Source organism: Tursiops truncatus, chromosome 14 (genome assembly GCF_011762595.2).
Source record: "Tursiops truncatus isolate mTurTru1 chromosome 14, mTurTru1.mat.Y, whole genome shotgun sequence".
NCBI lineage: Eukaryota > Metazoa > Chordata > Mammalia > Artiodactyla > Delphinidae > Tursiops > Tursiops truncatus.
The window spans coordinates 68,747,890-68,766,043 of NC_047047.1; the positions used below are offsets into that span (position 1 = coordinate 68,747,890).

General features: G+C 41.5%; 2 protein-coding genes across 9 annotated transcripts in view; one reads left to right on the plus strand and one right to left on the minus strand.

Annotated features, from left to right (window-relative positions):
- RAB10 (RAB10, member RAS oncogene family) overlaps window positions 1-15,727 on the minus strand; it is a 72,079-nt gene extending 56,352 nt beyond the window's left edge. The window contains exon 1 of the mRNA XM_004320451.4: window positions 15,082-15,727. Within this exon, the coding sequence (XP_004320499.1) occupies window positions 15,082-15,208 (127 nt within the window). The 5' untranslated portion in view covers window positions 15,209-15,727. The remainder of the gene's footprint in view (window positions 1-15,081) is intronic.
- A 403-nt stretch (window positions 15,728-16,130) lies between these two features.
- Window positions 16,131-18,154, plus strand: part of KIF3C (kinesin family member 3C) — a 79,004-nt gene continuing 76,980 nt past the window's right edge. For 4 of the 8 annotated variants that reach the window (XM_073791527.1, XM_033838911.2, XM_033838912.2 and 1 more), the window contains exon 1: window positions 16,134-16,178. The gene's annotated coding sequence lies outside the window, so the exon portion shown is untranslated. Of the gene's footprint in view, window positions 16,179-18,154 lie in introns of all 8 variants that reach the window. The other 4 variants (XM_033838915.2, XM_033838914.2, XM_033838917.2 and 1 more) reach the window with 4 other exon arrangements.

An 18,154-nucleotide genomic window follows, 5' to 3' on the forward strand; every position in this document is an offset into this window, starting at 1 on the left:
ATACTTTATTGCTAAGAAGTACTAACCATCATGTGAGCCTTCAGCAAGTCACAGTAACATCAAAGATAGCTGATCACAGATCACTATAACAAACACAATAATAATGAAAAAGTTTTGAAATATTGAGAATTACCAAAATATGACAGAGACACGAAGTGAGCAAATGCTGTTGGAAAAGCAGACTTGCTCAATGCAGGGTTGCCACAAACCTTCAGTTCGTAAAAAGTTAAGAATCTGTGAAGAACAATAAAGCAAAGCACGGTAAAATGAGGTACGCCTGTACTGAGTGCGCTTTGGACATGACCATGCTGGTATGGCCTGAACTATGGATGCTATACAATCTCAACCTAGTTGTGATGTGGGGTTTTTTTTTTTTTTTTTGTGGTAAAAACAAGTACCAGGGCTTCCCTGGTGGCGCAGTGGTTAAGAATCCACCTGCCAATGCAGGGGACACGGGTTCGAGCCCTGGTACAGGAAGATCCCACGTGCTGTGGAGCAACTAAAGCCCGTGCGCCACAACTACTGAGCCTGCGCTCTAGAGCCCGTGAGCCTCAACTACTGAGCCCACTCGTCACAACTACTGAAGCCCACATGCCGAGCCTGTGCTCCACAATGAGATGCCCAAGCACTGCAATGAAGAGTAGCCCCCTCGCTGCAACTAGAGAAAGCCCATGCACAGCAATGCAGACCCAAGGCAGCCAAAAATAAATACATAAAAATAAATTTTAAAAAAAAAGATGAACCAAAATTGATAGGACCACTTTGTAAAATCGTTCAGTACTATGTGTGAAAGCTAGTACCTACCAAAGCTAAATATATGCGTACACCATGACCCAGCAATCCCACCCCTAAATACACATGCAAGAGGACTGTGTGCGTATTTTTAAAAAAAGAAAAAGAAAAAAAAATTAGAGGGGGAAGTTGTGATATTATAGTGTAAAAATTAGTTATTTGAGTGTATCAGGTTAACAATGAAATTATTTTTATTCCCTTAAGCACCCATTGATCATCAGTCACAAATACCCCAAAAAGGAAACTGTCCACCTGTTGCTTAATTTATAGTTACCTGTGTTATGTAAGATATTACTATTAAACACTTTTATTAGAATATTTTATTGTACAGAGAAATACAAACTGCTAAACCCTGTCTGACTTATCCAAAAAGCCCATTATTCTTTTTTTTTTTTTTTTTTGCGGTACGCGGGTCTCTAACCGTTGTGGCCTCTCCCGTTGCGGAGCACAGGCTCCGGACACGCAGGCTCAGCGGCCATGGCTCACGGGCTCAGCCGCTCCACGGCATGTGGGATCTTCCCAGACCAGGGCATGAACCCGTGTCCCCTGCATCGGCAGGCGGACTCTCAACCACTACGCCACCAGAGAAGCCCAGCCCACTATTCTTGAGGGAGGCATATTAAGTTAAGAGCATGGCTGACTTCCTGGAAGTCCATCTTAGAGCTTAGGTTTAAGCCAGTTTCATTAAGATGCTATTTATGGTCCTGACATTCACAAATCTGTGGAGACCCTTTTTGAATCCATTTAAAATAGAGAAATTACTTCTGTAAATGTTTCATTCAATATGAAAAAAAAATCCTTATATTTATCCCCCAAAACTGGTTCACTCACATTTTAAAGGCTAATCCTCCAACAATCCTAATACTTGAGAACTAGTGAGTAAATCTTAAATTTACCTCATCCAAGCTCATAATTTTGTTTGGATTATATTCACCCTCAGGCTTCACTTTTCCATCGATGCATCCCAATTTTTAAAATTCTTTCTGAATACAAGAAATAATTTCATTTTATTATAATAAAGCATTTATCTAGTATCTTGTGGAAAAATTATTCCACAAAAGTCAAACTCTGATTATACATACATAAGGCAACAAAACTCATTTTTTATTATGTCTCCAAAATATATCAAACTTTCTACTTCAACAGAGACTACAGAAGATAAAAGAACTTCTAGGGAATTCCCTGGTGGTCCAGTCATTAGGACTCAGTGCTTTCACTGTCACAGCCGGGATTCAACCCCTGGTCGGGGAACTAAGACCTCGCAAGCTGTGCGGCACGGCCCAGAAAAAAAAAGGAACTTCTCATTGGCCATAATCATCAATTCACAAATCTGTAACTGTATCGTATGGTAATACAATCTTTAATCTTTGTCTTAGTTTTCAGTTCTCCTACCTAAATGTCTATCTCGTCTCATTTCTGCTGGCTGGACATGTCACCTGCATAAAAACAAAAGTCTGCTGCTTCTTCAGGGTCTAATAAAATGGAATTAAAAAACAAAGTCAGTAAGGCACTAAGAAAACACTAAGTACTATGTGTGGCTTTAATTTAGGTGATTTGTGAATATACTATTTGTTTTCATCTGGATTATGTTCAGAGGTTAATGGAAGACTAATCTCTAGATACATGTAAGTGTTTCCACCTGACTGTTTAAAATTCTGTATCTTAAAAAAAACAAAACAAAACTTTCTTTCATGAGGTATAGCAAACATAACTTTGTAAGACAAAACAGTAAAGGGCATAAAGCTTGTATTTCCCACAAATATGAAATGTCTTAGAAGAGCAGCAAAGATATTGAGAATCAGATTCTAACTTAGGTGCTGAGAAAGTAGTGGTATTTTGGTGCACTTTTCAAAATTCTCCACTAGAACTTAAACACCACAAGGATAGGCACCAAGTTGTACTACTCACCACTGCATCTCTGGCGCTCACAGAGAGTGCCTGACACATTGTAAAACCTCAACGGCAAGTGCAAAGGCTTACAGCTTAATTTCCTACTTTATTTTTGAAAAATGACTATGGCACACAAATCTTTAATCTATTTTGAATCAGACACCACTTCATACACAAAATAAACTATCTAAAGAGACATAAAAGCAAATGTAGCAAAATATTGGCAATTGGTGAATCTAGAGGAAGGATATAAGAGGATTCATTATAATAAGTATCTTTCCTGTAGGTCTGAAACTTTGCAAAAGAAGAAAAAAGTTTTCAGAATTCTTACTCACTTAAGCAAAGAGCTAACACTTGAACAGTTATTTTGATATTATATTTACCTTCCACAGCACTCTTGTCCATTTATTATGCTGAATATATATTCCCACACACGAAAATATGCAAAAAGACACTACTGGATTTTTAAAAATTCACACGTATCCATTAATGTCTAATTTAAGGAAGGCAAAGTTAGTAAGACTGAGAATATACAAAGAGGTAGAATAACTCTACTCACACTTTGTAGGGAAAAATGTTTACTAGTAGGTTTCAAACCAGCTAAAAATCAAGCGGGCGATACCTTATCATTCAATGCCAAGTGCTATAATATATAGGACCCACTGCAATCCTCTGACAGATTATGAGTTTGCTGAATCATTTGTTGGTCAGTATTCTATAAAATAGTATACATCGAGAGCAAAAGACTGAAATTTAAGACTACAGTCATACTCTGTTCAAAAAGCAAAAAATACTCTCCCTTCCCCCCAAGTAAATCAGCCAAGAATTATACATCTAAATTAAAGCTCTTTCCTTTAAATGGTGCTGTTGTGAATACTCTGATTCCCTACTACATTCATTTGACTATCCTAAATAACAAAAATATCAGTATTTTGAGGATGGACTAGATATTTACAAGAACAGTAGTAAAGTATCTATCGTCCATCCCTAATCCTACTGGATGTTATTTATGAGTTAAAAAGTGGAGTCAAAAATCATTTAGAGTCAAAAATTACTTCAAATTCCAGTTAAACTAGAAGAGAAAAATCTTTCTGACCCCTTCTCTCCAAAATCACACCAAAACTTCAAGGAAAACAAGAAATATAAAGAGTTTACAAATGGAGAGACACTGTAACTAACCACAATAGATGAAGAAGTTTATGACCTCAGAACCCACTGAAGAAGATACCAATGAGGAGCAAGCCAATTCACGTCTAAATAGGAGGTTTAGCAATAGGAGGTATTAGGTACCAGGCAGAAAGTAAAGGCTGATTGAAGGTTTATATAAGGACACCCCAAGACGTAGCCTCCATTTCACATAACCAGATATTACCACTCCTCAAGACCTAGCAGGAGTCTAAAGATTTATTCTCTAGAAAATGTGAAACTGACACACTCTGAATTCAGGAACAAGAGGTTCAGTGGAGTGTGGAGATGAATCTAAAACCAGGGAGATTAAAAAGCCCCACCCATGTTTACAAAGCTCACGAACATCTTTCCAAAGACCCATTCTTTTTTTTTTTTGGCACTTTTTAAAAAAATCTTATTGAAGTGCAGCTGATTCAACGACCCATTCTTAATTATGAACGTATGTCCTGAAATCACCAATCATTTGAGAAAGGCCTCTAAAATAAAATACAGAATAAAACAAACATGGGTATGGAAAACTTGAAGGAAAAAGAGAGTCAAGAAGAAAATGTCAAAAAGCTATCTTCCAAGAAAGATACCGTATTTATAAAACAGGAAGAGAATGCTTAAAAAACAAATTTTAAGGAATAAAGCAGAAAAAGCACTAGAAATTTAAACATACTACAGCTGAAATAAAATCTTCAATAGAAAACTTAAAAGATAAAGTCAAAGAAATCTCCCAGAAAGAACGAATTAGCAAAGCTAGAAAACAGAAAATTATACAATCAATCCAGGAAGTCCAACATCCAACTAAAAACAGAAAAAAAAGGGAAGAAAATCACAGGAGGAAAAAATGTAAGAAAACGTGAAGAAGTTAAGGACCTGGAAAGGCCCACCAAGTATCGAGAATGATAGATTTATTTTTAAAAAGACCCACCCACTAAGGTACATGATCTGTTACCAGGAATTCAAAAAAATTAAAAAATCTAAAAATTTACAGAGACAAACTAGGCCATAAACGATGGATAAATAATCAGAATGAGGGCTTCCCTGGTGGCGCAGTGGTTGAGAGTCCGCCTGCCGATGCAGGGGACGCGGGTTCGTGCCCCAGAACGGGAAGATTCCACATGCCGCGGAGCGGCTGAGCCCGTGAGCCATGGCCGTTGAGCCTGCGCGTCCGGAGCTGAGCCTGCGCATCCGGAGTCCCGCAACGGGAGAGGCCACAACGGTGAGAGGCCAGTGTACCGCAAAAAAAAAAAAGAATCAGAATGGTATTGTACCTGCCAACAACATCAGAAGCTAAAAGACAAAAGTAATACTTTCAAAATCCTAAGGGAAAATTATTTTCAAACCAGAACCCTAGGCCCTGTCAAACTTTCGATGGAGTGAAAGGAAAGAATTTAGACATTATCAAATATGGAAAGTCTCAAAAAATGTCCTTTGCCATGTACCCTTTTTGCAAGAAGCTACTAGAGAATGATATGATCCAAGGCAATAAATTAACAACAGTATCTCACATGAGAGAGGCTAAGGGAACGGAAGCAAGAAGGAGAAAGACCTAGAAGAGAGGCATCCAGGAAGAAATATATATATATCTCTAATGGCTTGACTGTGTAGAAAGTCATTCTGAGAGGTTGTTGAAGGATATAGGAAGACTTGCTAATGGGTAAAGGAAATTAATCAAATAAAGAGAACTTTCAACTTCGGAGAAAAGGAAACAGAGTCATAACAGACTATTTGGCTTGATAGGGAATATTCACATGGCCATATTAACGTAACCACTGGATATCAATTTAACAAAAAAAACTGGGATAAAAGTGGGATGAGATTACAACAGGTTAAAATTTTCATCTAATATTAATACTCAAGAGATGGCTGTATACCTTATATTTTGAAAATATAGGAGTATGTAACAGAAGAGGTAGAAGATGCTTCTAAAGAAAAGGACTGAAGATGGAGAGGAAATGAGTCAGAAGACTGCTTTTTTTGTTACTATAAATCTCTTAGCAGTTTACTTAACTTCAAATATGTGTACACATCACTGGTAAAAATTAACTTTAAAAAGCTTTCAAGGGACTTCCCTGGTGGTGCAGTGGTTCAGAATTCGCCTGCCAGTGCAGGGGACACAGGTTCAAGCCCTGGTCTGGGAAGATCCCACATGCCACAGAGCAACTAAGCCTGTGCGCCACAACTACTGAAGCCCACGTGCCACAACTATTGAAGCCCACGTGCCTAGAGCCCATGCTCCGCAAGAAGAGAAGCCACCGCAATGAGAAGCCCGCACACTGCAACGAAGAGTAGCCTCCGCTCACCGCAACTCGCGTGCAGCAACGAAGACCCAACGCACTCAAATAAATAAAATAAAATGTATAAAGAGCTCATGAAACTCAATAGTAAAAAAAAAAAAAAGAAAAAAGAATGCAATTAGAAAATGGGCAACTGACGTGAACAGATATTTCACCAGAGAACACACAGATGGCAAATAAGAACATAAAAAGATTTTTCAACACCTCTGGCTATCAAGGAAATGCGATTTAAAACAACAATGAGATTATTACTACACACTTATCAGAATAGCTAAAACACAAAATAGTAAAACCACCAAATGCTGGTGAAGATGCAGAGAAACAAGGTCACTCACACGCTATTGAAGGAATATAAAATAGCACAGCCACTGGAGAAACAGTTCAGTAGTTTCTTATAAAACTAAACATGCAATTACCATATGACCCAGTAATTGCACTATTAGGCATTTATCCCAGAGAAACAAAAATTTATGATCATACAAAACCTTCTACACAAAAATTCATAGCAGCTTTATTTATAACAGCCAGAAACTGGAATCAGCCCAGGTGTTCCCCAATGGGTGAGTCGTTAACCAAACTGTGGGGAATGCATACCATGAAATACTACTCAATAATAAAAAAGGTACTACTGATGCATACAACTTGGATGAATCTCCAGGGAATTAAGCCGACTGAATAAAAGCAAATCCCAAAAGGTTACATCGTATATGGTTCCATTTATATTACATTTGTGAATGACAAAATTTTATAAATGGAGGACAAATTTTTGGAGGAGAGAAGCGGGGGTGGAGGGAGGAAAGGGGTATAGTTAAAAAAGAACACAAGGGATCCTTGTCTCTTGGAACTGTTCAGTATCTTGACTGTGGTGGTGGCTACATGAACCTACAGAAGTGACAAAACTGTAGTGAATTTCATACACACACAAATGAGTACAAGTAAAACTAGAGAAATTTGAGTAAGACTGGTGTGCTGTAACAGATGACAATATCCTGGTTGTGATATTATACCACAGTTTCACAAAATGTTACCATTAGGAGAAACTGGGCAAAGTGTACAAGGGATCCTTCTGTACTGCTTTTTACAACTGCATGTGAATCTACAACTGCCTTAATAAAAATGTCAATTTAAAAAAGCCTGCGTAAGCACTGCTACTGATATGAAAGAAACAAATCAATACTGTCCTCTGTTCTGATTTTGCTACATTGTACTTTTTGGGTCTCCAGAATAATGTTTCTTTCCATTTTCTAATGTTTTACAACCTTGGATGCTCTGTTTGCTGGAAACTTAGTGTTCCATCACCAGTTGCTGTTTTCCCCAAAAATATGATTTTTCATCTCTGGAAAGGATAAATATCAAGCAATTACTTTTGTTTGTAACTCAAACTATATGGTACTACTATCTTCAAATATAATGTTTTTTCTCATTTGAGATTTACCTTCAGATGAGTTTTCTTCACCAAAATTTTACTCTAGTCATCTTTTCAAATTCCTTTTCTTATGACCCAAATTTAAAGGACTTAATCCATTAACCCCCAATATTCACCTCTTTGAAGGAAGCAAATCCATGACCTTTTCAAGACTTTTATCAGTCTTTGGGTTCAGACAATGGTCTCAACACTTTATAGCTCTTTTACACTCTACCTTTATGACTGAACCATCTCCATAAGCAGTCTTCCCATGCAGATCTCTTAGCTATTCACAAATTTATATTTTGTGCTAAATAACGGTCTCTTATTTGTAAATCAACTCAACAAGCCCCTATTTCTCGGTTAATCACAATTGCTATCACAGCACTGGCTGGGCAACTCTGTACTGTTAAAAGTTGAAACAGATTGACAGTATTTCTCCTATCATTCTTTCCCTTTACAAACCGAACAGGAATATCAGTATTTCCTTTGCCACATCTCGTATACCATTATACATGATAATTCTTGAAAATAAAATAATCATTTCTAACATTATCAGCTCAGCTCTGCTGTGTTACGCTCTGTTTGCAAAAGACAAGTAACCTGAACAAACCCCTTGGTATTTGGTGCTGAGACTTGTTACTTTCCCACTTCTGTCAAAACAAAGACAAAACAACAATAAACCACTGTAACTCCACTTTTCAAATTAAAACTGATGAGTAGGAGAATGACCCTATCATTAATTTTTTCAAACAAAACAATGAAATTCTCAGGATGAGAAACACAGCCATGAACAGGATTGGATGTGGATTTTAGTCAAAACTCTTTCACTAATTAGCCATATAATCTTCTGCAAGTTACCTCCCCTCATCAGTCTCAGTTTCCTGACTCAGTTTCCCTGGTGGTGCAGTGGATAAGAATCCGCCTGCCAATGCAGGCGACATGGGTTTGATCCTTGGTCCAGAAGATCCTACATGCCGCGGAGCAACAAAGCCTGTGCGCCACAACTACTGAGCCTGAGCTCTACAGCCCACGAGCCACAACTACTGAGCCCACGTGCCACAACTACTGAGGCCTGCCCGCCTAGAGCCTGTGCTCTGCAACAAGAGAAGCCACTGCAATGAGAAGCCCACGCACCGCAACGAACAGCAGCCCCCCCACTCTGCTCACTGCAACTAGAGAAGCCTGCGCCCAGCAACTAAGACCCAACATGCTAAAAAAAGGAAAAAAAAATTCTTATTAGGGTATTTTCCTGTATTACTATTCCAAGGAGATCTATGTAGATACACACAACAAAAAGACAAACCTGCCTTCAGTATCTGAAAGTACAGACCGGTAATAATAAAGCATGGGAAAGTACCTTAAAGGATCCTCTTGACTCAATGACCACTGGTTAACAGTAGTTATCACATGAAACAGTGAGGGGCTGTCTGTGATTAAATGCCCTTTTAGAGAGCTGTGTCAAGTGGCAAAGAGTTTTTTGGGGGCTTTTTGGTAGTAAAATATACCTAACATAAAATTGACCATTTAAACCATTTTTTAAATTTCAGTAAAAAAAACACATAACATAAAAATATACCAACTTAACCAGTTTTAAGTGTATAGTGTAGTAGTGTTAAGTGTATTTGCATTGATACACAACAGATCTCCAAAACTTCTTCAGCTCATAAAACTAAAACTATACTCTATCCATTAAACAACTCCCCATTTCCCCCTCCCCCCAGTCCCTGGGAGACTATCATTCTACTTTCTACTATTCTACTTTCTGTTTCTATGAATTTGACAACTTTAAATACCTCATATAAATGGAATCATGCAGTATTTGTCCTTCTGTGCATGTTAACCATTTCTAAGTATACAATTCAGTGGCATTAAATATATTCACACTGCTGTGCAACCATCACCACTATCCATCTCCAAAACTTTTTTATCTTCCCAAACTGAAACTCTGTACCCTTTAAGCAATAATTCCCCACTAACTGAAATTCTGTACACATTAGCCAATAACTTCCCATTACCCAGTCCCCAGGCCCTGGTAACCACTATTCTACTTTCTCTATGAATTGACCTATTCTAGGTACCTCACATAAATGATTTTATGCAGTATTTGTCTATTTGTGTCTGGCCTGTTTCACTTAGCATAGTGTTTTCAGTGTTTATCCGTGTTGTAAAATCTATCAGAATTTCACTCCTTTTTAAGGTTCAATAATATTCCATTGTATGTATATGCTACATCTTGTGTATCCATTCATTGGTCTATGCACATTTGGGTTGTTTCCACCTTTCGGCTACTGTGAATAATGCTACTAAACAGACAATAACAAGTGTTGATGAGGATGCGGAGAAATAAGACCCTGGTGCAGTGCTATGGCAACATAAAACTGTGCAGCCACTGTGGAAAACAATATGGTGGTTTCCCAAAAAATTAAAAATAGAATTATGGTATGATCTAGCAATGCCACTTCCAGGTATATACCCAAAAGAACTGAAAGCAGGGACTCGAACAGATAAGTCTATGACAAAGTTCTTTTTTTTTTCCCCAAAGTTAATTTTTGATGTCAGTCATCCTAATGGATGTGAAGTAACGTCACATAGTGGTTTTGATTTGCATTTCCCTAATGATTAGTGATGTTGAACATCTTTTCATGTGTTTACTGGCCCTTTGTATCTTCTTTGGGAAAATCTCGGGATAGTTCTTAATCAATCCTAAAAATACAAGTTCAAATGAAAGAAATTCCTTAGGCGGGCTTCCCTGGTAGTGCAGTAGTTGGAAATGTGGGGGACACACGTTCGAGCCCTGGTCCAGGAAGATCCCACGTGCCGCAGAGCAAGTAATCCCATGCGCCACAACTACTGAGCCTGTGCTCTCAAGCCCGTGAGCCACAACTACCGAACCCACATGCCACAACTACTGAGCTCGCGCGCCTAGAGTGGGAGCTCTGCAATAAGATAAGCCACCTCAATGAGAAGCCCGCGCACCGCAGCGAAGACCAACACAGTCAAAAATAAATAAATAAATAAATAAATTTTTTTTTTTTTTAAAGAAAAATTCATTGGGCACGCTGGCATTCCTGCAGCATGAGCCACTGCCTGGGTGTCACAGCAAAGTCCTGTCACGTTTAATATGAAAAAGGTTTTGCTCAATTCTCTAAAAAGCAGCCTCTCATATAAAATGGGCTCATTCCAATTAAATAAACCAATTCTTAAATGCATGTTAGTGGAACCATCCTACTCTTCCAACGCTTAGTAAAAACACTCAGAAAGACAACAAAAAGGGTGTGTTCATTTTATACCTCTCCCAGAGGCAAGAGCCTTTACCAATTTAATTTTTTTTTTTTTCGGTATGCGGGCCTCTCACTGTTGTGGCCTCTCCCGTTGCGGAGCACAAGCTCCGGACGTGCAGGCTCAGCGGCCATGGCTCACGGGCCCAGCCGCTCCGCGGCATGTGGGATCCTCCCGGACCGGGGCACGAACCCATGTCCCCTGCATCGGCAGGCGGACTCTCAACCACTGCGCCACCAGGGAAGCCCACCAATTTAATTTTTTACATGGAACCCAGAGACTCCGTTTCCCAGTGAAAGACAGTCCTAACAGAAAAAGTAATATGAAGTCGAGGGGTGGAGGGAGGATTAACACCACCAAAAGACAGCACTTTCAGTAAAACAGCCCACTAAAAATTTCTGCTTTGGGACGAGTCCAAGTACCTACCATATCACGAAAAGGGTAATGCTTTCCTGAGCTCATACTGCCAACAGGGTTATAGCCAAATAAACCAATGAAATCTGCTCATCCAAAACCAGTAACTCTCTTTAGCAAATACTTCAACAATCTGAATTTCCAAGACCAGTTTTACCCTAAAATTACTCTATTAGCCAAACAGCTGATTTTCTTATGTAAAATCTGACCTCAATCTACTTCACATATTTAATGCTCAGAAAGTAGGTAGACAAGAAATGTTAAAATAAAACTAGCCAATTCTAGAGGATGCTGATTATACTTACTACCTGTCTGTCTGCCTGCCTTCATTCACTATTTACCATGCACCCATTAAATGCAGGGACTCTTCTAGGTGCTTAGCATCTATCAGCTAAAAGACAAAGCCCTCTGTCCTTGTGCAGCTTATATATTCCAGTGCCCTTGGATTCACTTTGCGATTGGTGAGTGTGGAACATACCAGTAATTTGTTTTTACAACTCTGTCTGCAATAAATCTGACCATAAACATCATACACAATTTCTGACACAGATGTGTGGGAAGTGAAAATATACAGAAAATTTTAAATACGGTAGTCTGTGTAAGCACTGTAAGTAAGCACCATAAGCCTATAAAAATTATTTCTTCCAAGAATCAATAGCCAATAAGTAACTGAAATGACTGTGCCTAAAATAATGAGGGCCAGCGTTATACCGGCAGTTTGGCCCTACTGAACACCTGCAAGGTAACTACTTCTGTCCAAACCTCAAGAGGTTTTAACAATCAAGTGACAACTCAAATTTCAGTATCATTCATAATTAGAGAGTGCTCTAGATTTTTTAAAAAGCAAAGCAAAACAAAAAAACATCCTAGTCAACTGATGAAATATAAAATGTCCTAAAAGTAGTACACATTCCAAGTATCTCTAATCATCTGCACATTAGCCAACTGGCTAGTTTGTACTGTTTAAACATGCATTGTCCAACATGGCAGCACTAGCCACACTCAGCACCTGAAATGTGCTTAATCTAAATTGAGATGAGCTGTAAATATAACATACACTCTGGAGAAAAAGAATGTAAAATGTCTCAACTATTTTTTAATCTTGATTACATAATAAAATTATAAGACTGGATAACATGAGTTAAAATTAGTATTAAATACTTCTTTTACTTTTTAAATGTGGCTACTAAAAAATATTATCTATGTGACTCACATTATATTTCTTTTGGATGCACTGGTGTTAAGATGCCAGCAGACTTCTAAAACCTGCACACAGAGCTAATACATGCAATGTGTTAGAGCTGTACTCAGAATTTTACACCCATGTATTTATCCATTTCTCAGCTTACACTGTTCAATATATCTTATATATCAAAATATCATACATATCACACTTTTATATCAAAATATTAAAGTTTCAGAATCTAAAGTGAAATTGTTTAGCAGAGCACTAACAAATATTTGTGTGAACACTGCATGCAGGGCATTCAATCCATAAAGTACCTTGTTCTGCCTCACTTCAGCAGCAGAAGGGTCACAAGTTCCACATACAGCTAATATGCATGCACTGTGCTCCTACAGTGTGCCTGGCACCACGCTAGGTGCTTTGCTCTCAATGACCCATAAAATCCTCACAACTACCTTATGTGATAGGTCCTATTATTAACACTATTTAAAGAAGAAACAAGCAGACAGAGATTAATTAACTTGCCAAAGTTCCCTAACTAGTAACCTGTGGAACTAGGATTCCAACCCAGCAGGTTTGATCCTAAATTACTACACATTTTCCCTAGTAAAAAGACTACACAAGGAATTCCCTGGCGGTTCAGTGGTTAGGACTCCCAGCTTTCACTGCAGAGGGCGCAGGTTCAATCCCTGGTCAGGGAACTAAGGTCCCACAAGTCTTGCGGGGCAGCCAAAAAAAAGTAAAAAAGAAAGACTACACAAGAAGATTATGTCATTATCTTACAGGATTGGGCTTTAGTTGAGGGTATGCACTCATTAAAAAAGACAAGAGTAGATGGAGTTAATGTTTTGCTTCCTACCCTCCACCCCCTACCCTTCTCAATGAAAGGTTAAAGTTGACCACGTGAATTAAATCCCTGATCTTACTACAGGTTTATTCAATGCTCCCTTTTCCAGAAAGGCCCTACCCCACCCGTGTTCCAATTCCTATCTGTCCTTCAGACTTCATTTTAGACACCATCTCCATGCAAGCGCCTAATTTGGGCTAGTCACCCCTCCTTCCCATGCTTACACCCACTGTAGCACTTTCCACACTCTACTGTGATTGTCCTCACTAGACTGCTCCTTAAAAGGTCTATTGTGTTCACTTATCTATCCCCAGTCCCTAAAACAGTGCCTAGCATTAGGTGCTCAATAAATATTTACTGAACTATCTAACTACCTGACCCACCCAGATACAGCTAAAAGTGGAATATTAAAAGTAAACATAGTGGTAGGAATTGCTAACCCACAGGCAGAGAACAAGTTCTAAGTTTCGTGAAATTTATGACAGGTCTAGAGAGCAGTATGACACTCAGGAAATAATGATTACAATGACCCCCTCCCCCCAAAAAAGGGAGTAAAATCAAAACGTAGTTTAAATGATCACTTGCCCAATTTAAATTCAGTAAAATTTGTTTTATGAGAATGAATTAAGTAGCTGACAAATATTTATCACAAGAAATCCAAATCAACGATTCCAAATGCTATAAACTGTTTGAAATCAGCTTAATTGTGACAACTACCAGAGTTCAAAGACTACAGTTGCTTTTTTAAAAACTCATCTTAGTATAAAACTAGTTACACTTAAAAATGGGTTTCATTGCACTGCCCCAACGCTGTGTTCTGGGCCCCAAGTGACAGAGACAACTATGTGTCCTTTAAGATATTTATTGTGTGGGGGGGAAAAAACGGATTTCGCATACAACCCATTTAACACAATTCGTGTTAATGCACTAAATTGTCTCAGCAGCGTCAAATGGGACTTTCCTAGAGCGTTCCCTTTTCTTTTCCTAAACGGGAAACCGATTTAAAAGGTCAATCTTTAGCTCTTATTTTCACACTAAATAATTCTGAAACATGAGGTGAAAAGTACATTAGAAGTCCCAAGGCTAGGACTGGCAAGACACTTCCCTGTAAATTCTAGCGTAAACAGAAGGGAGAACTTCATTTTTTCGGGTTCGAGGACAGAAGCTGATCGTCTCCATTAGATTACTGCTTCTGTTGATGTCTCGAACAGCTCTGTGAGCAAACATGCCAGAGAGTCCCACCCCAAGCACGAAGAGCCTCCGATTGTTTGACACATCAATGGATTAGTCAACGCCGAGCAACTCACTTTTCCCTTCTAATTTGCCTTAATTATTCGTCACACAAATCCTCAAGTTTACTTTAAGACCATATGGAATCTTCTTTGCCCTGAAGTATGAATCCAGGCCTTTACCAAATGACTCCTAGTGCTTCAGTCCCAACCACCAAAATAAATCCCTTACAAATATCGTACAGCTAGTAACGCCACACAAACATGGAAAAAGCCAATCCAGACGCTTAAAGAAATAGGATTCTGGAACGCTGTTAATGCTGCATATTTTGTAACAGCAGGCACCGAGCAGAGTGAGAGACTTGAAAGCAAAAGACCGGATGCAAAGCTTGGGAAGACCCCGCCCCAGAAAGCTCGATGCCGATTCAAACAGTAACTTGGGTCTGTCGCCTGGAATCAGAATCACTGAAACAAAGGCGTATATTACTGGAAGCAAGATGTCTGGAATAAAAGAAACGGTTTGCAGATGCAGAGACCGCACACCACCCTCCCACAGGTCTTACCTATGGTGGAAATAAAGGTGGTATTGAAGGCATCATCCGAAAAACGAAAAAGGACGCAGGTCTTCCCCACTCCCGAGTCCCCTATCAGGAGCAGCTTGAAAAGCAGGTCGTACGTCTTCTTCGCCATTGGGAGGAGCGGCACAGGCTCTCGCCGCCGGCGGCCCCAAGGGATCGGTCCCTCTCACTACGGCCAACTCCTCCTCTCTCGGGCGTTCTCAGGCCGGAGGACCGGGAAAGCGTGGGAAAAAGGAGGGCTCGAGAGGGCGCGGGCGACCTAGGAACAGCCTCGTCGAGGAAGCCCCGACGGTGGAAGCGTCCGGTGCCTCCGAGGGCGGCGACCGCGGCTCCGCAGCCTCTCCCAGCCGCTCCGCCCGGTTCCGGGGAGTCGGTCGGGACAAAATGGCCTCCCCTCCCCCCTCAGGGCTGCTCGGCCGGGACGCTCCCACGGGCGAGCAAGCAAGCTCAGCCGTCGAGGGAGAGCGGCGGGCGTGAAGACAGTATCCCTCGCGAGCAGCCGCTCCGCGCTAGGACGCGGCGATGGCAGCGAAGGAGGACCCGGAGCCGACGAGCTCAGCTACATAGCCACAGGAAGCCGAGCCGCCCCGGCCAGAGCCACCTTTTCCCCGTGCCCTCTCACGCCGGCGTGCGCGCTGCCTGAGACGCACGCAAGGACGTACGCCCGCCCTCCCCTCGCGCCCTCGCCCTGCGGGCCGCCTCTGCGCACGCGCACCAGAGGGCATGGGGGCCCGCGGGGGCGCAGAGTGGAGCGTTAGGTCTCCGAGCCTCAGTCTAAGCCCCGACGGAGACTAGAGAGGGGAGGGACGAGAGAGGGCGAGGCCGCGGGCGCGCTCCCTGCGGCCGTCTGATAGGGTGCGCAGCGTTACGAGCACGCCCCGCGGGGGGGCGCTGCCTAGTGACTGCGCAGGCGCGGCATGCTGGAGTAGCCCTTTGACATCCACCGTTTTCCTCCTCAGGTCGCTCACCGGGCTCAGCTGAGGATGCTTCGGGCCGCGTTTGGCGCGTGTGTTTCGCTGAGAGTCTTGGCGCAGCCAAGAGCTTGGGTCGCCGTGTGTTCCTGTGTAGCTGTAGCCGTAAATGTGAGAAAAAGTAGCGCCCTGGGTCATTTAGTAGCCTCTTTGCTAAAATGAGGCGCATCCTGAGTGCCCTCTCTCGTGGCTAGTCGGGGCGGGGGAAACATTAAGCTCCGTCCCGGTTTACTTAAGGAACCAGAGTTGGCGTTCAAGAGAGCAGGAGTTTGAAATGGGAAAAACTGGCCACGCTGCTCAGTTGGGATGATGTAATCTGCCCTCCAGGGCGAGGAGTAGAGGGCCGAGGAACACTTGGGTGCAGGGCCAACCTCCCCACCAAGTGGAAGCGCCGGTGCTGTGCTCTACGTGGAGAACCGGCTCCAGAACTTGGACACTTTTTTTTTATTAATTAATTTTTTTATTATTTATTTTTATTTTTGGCTGCGTTGGGTCTTCGTTGCTGCACGCGGGCTTTCTCTAGTTGTGGCGAGCTGGGTCTACTCTTCGTTGCGGTGCACGGGCTTCTCTTTGCGGTGGCTTCTCTTGTTGCAGAACACAGGCTTTAGGCGCCTGGGCTTCAGTAGTTGTAGCACTCGGTCTCAGTAGTTGTAGCACGCAGCCTCAGTAGTTGTGGCTCGCGGGCTCTAGAGCGCAGGCTCTGTAGTTGTGGCACACAGGCTTAGTTGCCCCGCGGCATGTGGGATCTTCCCAGACCTGGGCTCGAACCCGTGTCCCCTGCATTGGCAGGCAGAGTCTTAACTACTGTGCCAGCGGGGAAGCCCTTGGCCACCCTTTTGCAATAGGGAGAGCCCAATAGCACCATGCTGAGGAAGCGGGGCCCCTCCCTGCCGCCAGAATCGAACCATCAATGTACCAAATTGAGAGATAGTGAAGCCAGCCCCAACCCCGCTGCCTTTTCCTTGCACTTTCTTTTCATATGCCTAGCACTCTTCCTTCCCTCTCTTTCCATCAGTCTCAGGTATACCTTCCCTTTCTTCTTCCTTTCTGTAGTTTAAATGTTCATACTCCTGCCCTACCTTTCTTAGTGTGTGTCATGGCTCCGAAGCACACCTAGGATGTGATGGCAGAGTAGTTGAACCTGGTGGGCTGGTTCAGCCCGATACAGGAGAAAACCCTGAGACATCTGGAAAGCAAGAAACAGGGATTGGGGCTTCCCTGGTAGCGCAGTGGTTGAGAGTCCGCCTGCTGATGCTGGGGAAGCGGGTTCGTGCCCCGGGCCGGAAAGATCCCAATGCCGCAGAGCGGCTGGGTCCGTGAGCCATGGCCGCTGAGCCTGCGCGTCCGGAGCCTATGCTCGGCAACGGGAGAGGCCACAGCAGTGAGAGGACCGCGTACCGCAAAAAAAAAAAAAAAAAAAAAAAAAAAAGCAACAGGGATTGGGAAAAGTAAAAACTGCATTTTTACGCCCCACCACCACCAAAATGTTTGTGTATTTAATATGTAATTAAAATTAGTCTTTAGGCAGTAGGGTAATCGTATTTCAGTCTCCCATTCTTTGAAGACTTGTCTTACATTCTTCTTTTCCAACTACCCCTAAAGCTTCGTTCGTTTCTGAAGATGCCTGTCTTCTCTAATCTCACTCTCCGCTCTGTTTCTGGAATTGCTCTTGTCATTTAAACCTTATTCTCTATGAATCATTCCTTCTCCAATTGGGGATGTCTTATTAGGAATAATGCCACAATTCTAAAATAGCCTAGCCATGCACATCACAAAATGAGCTATGATCAGTGCCTCACAGGTTTGTCATCAATTCAGAGTCATAACATTCAGGAAAATCATCAGTATTAATGTGATTCTTCCTTTCAAAAGAACTACAATTAACTCAAGCCCCAATGTTGTGAAGCATTTTAGAAAGTTATGATTTTTAAACATAGAAAGCCTAATTAGTTCCACTACATAAATGTTGGGGACAGTGGGCAACTAAAAATGAAAAATAATTTTTTTTTAATTTCTTTGTTTATCCCAGTTGTTTCCAACAGTTTTATCAGTTAGAGCCTTTTCTCCATGCACTCAATATTCTGGAA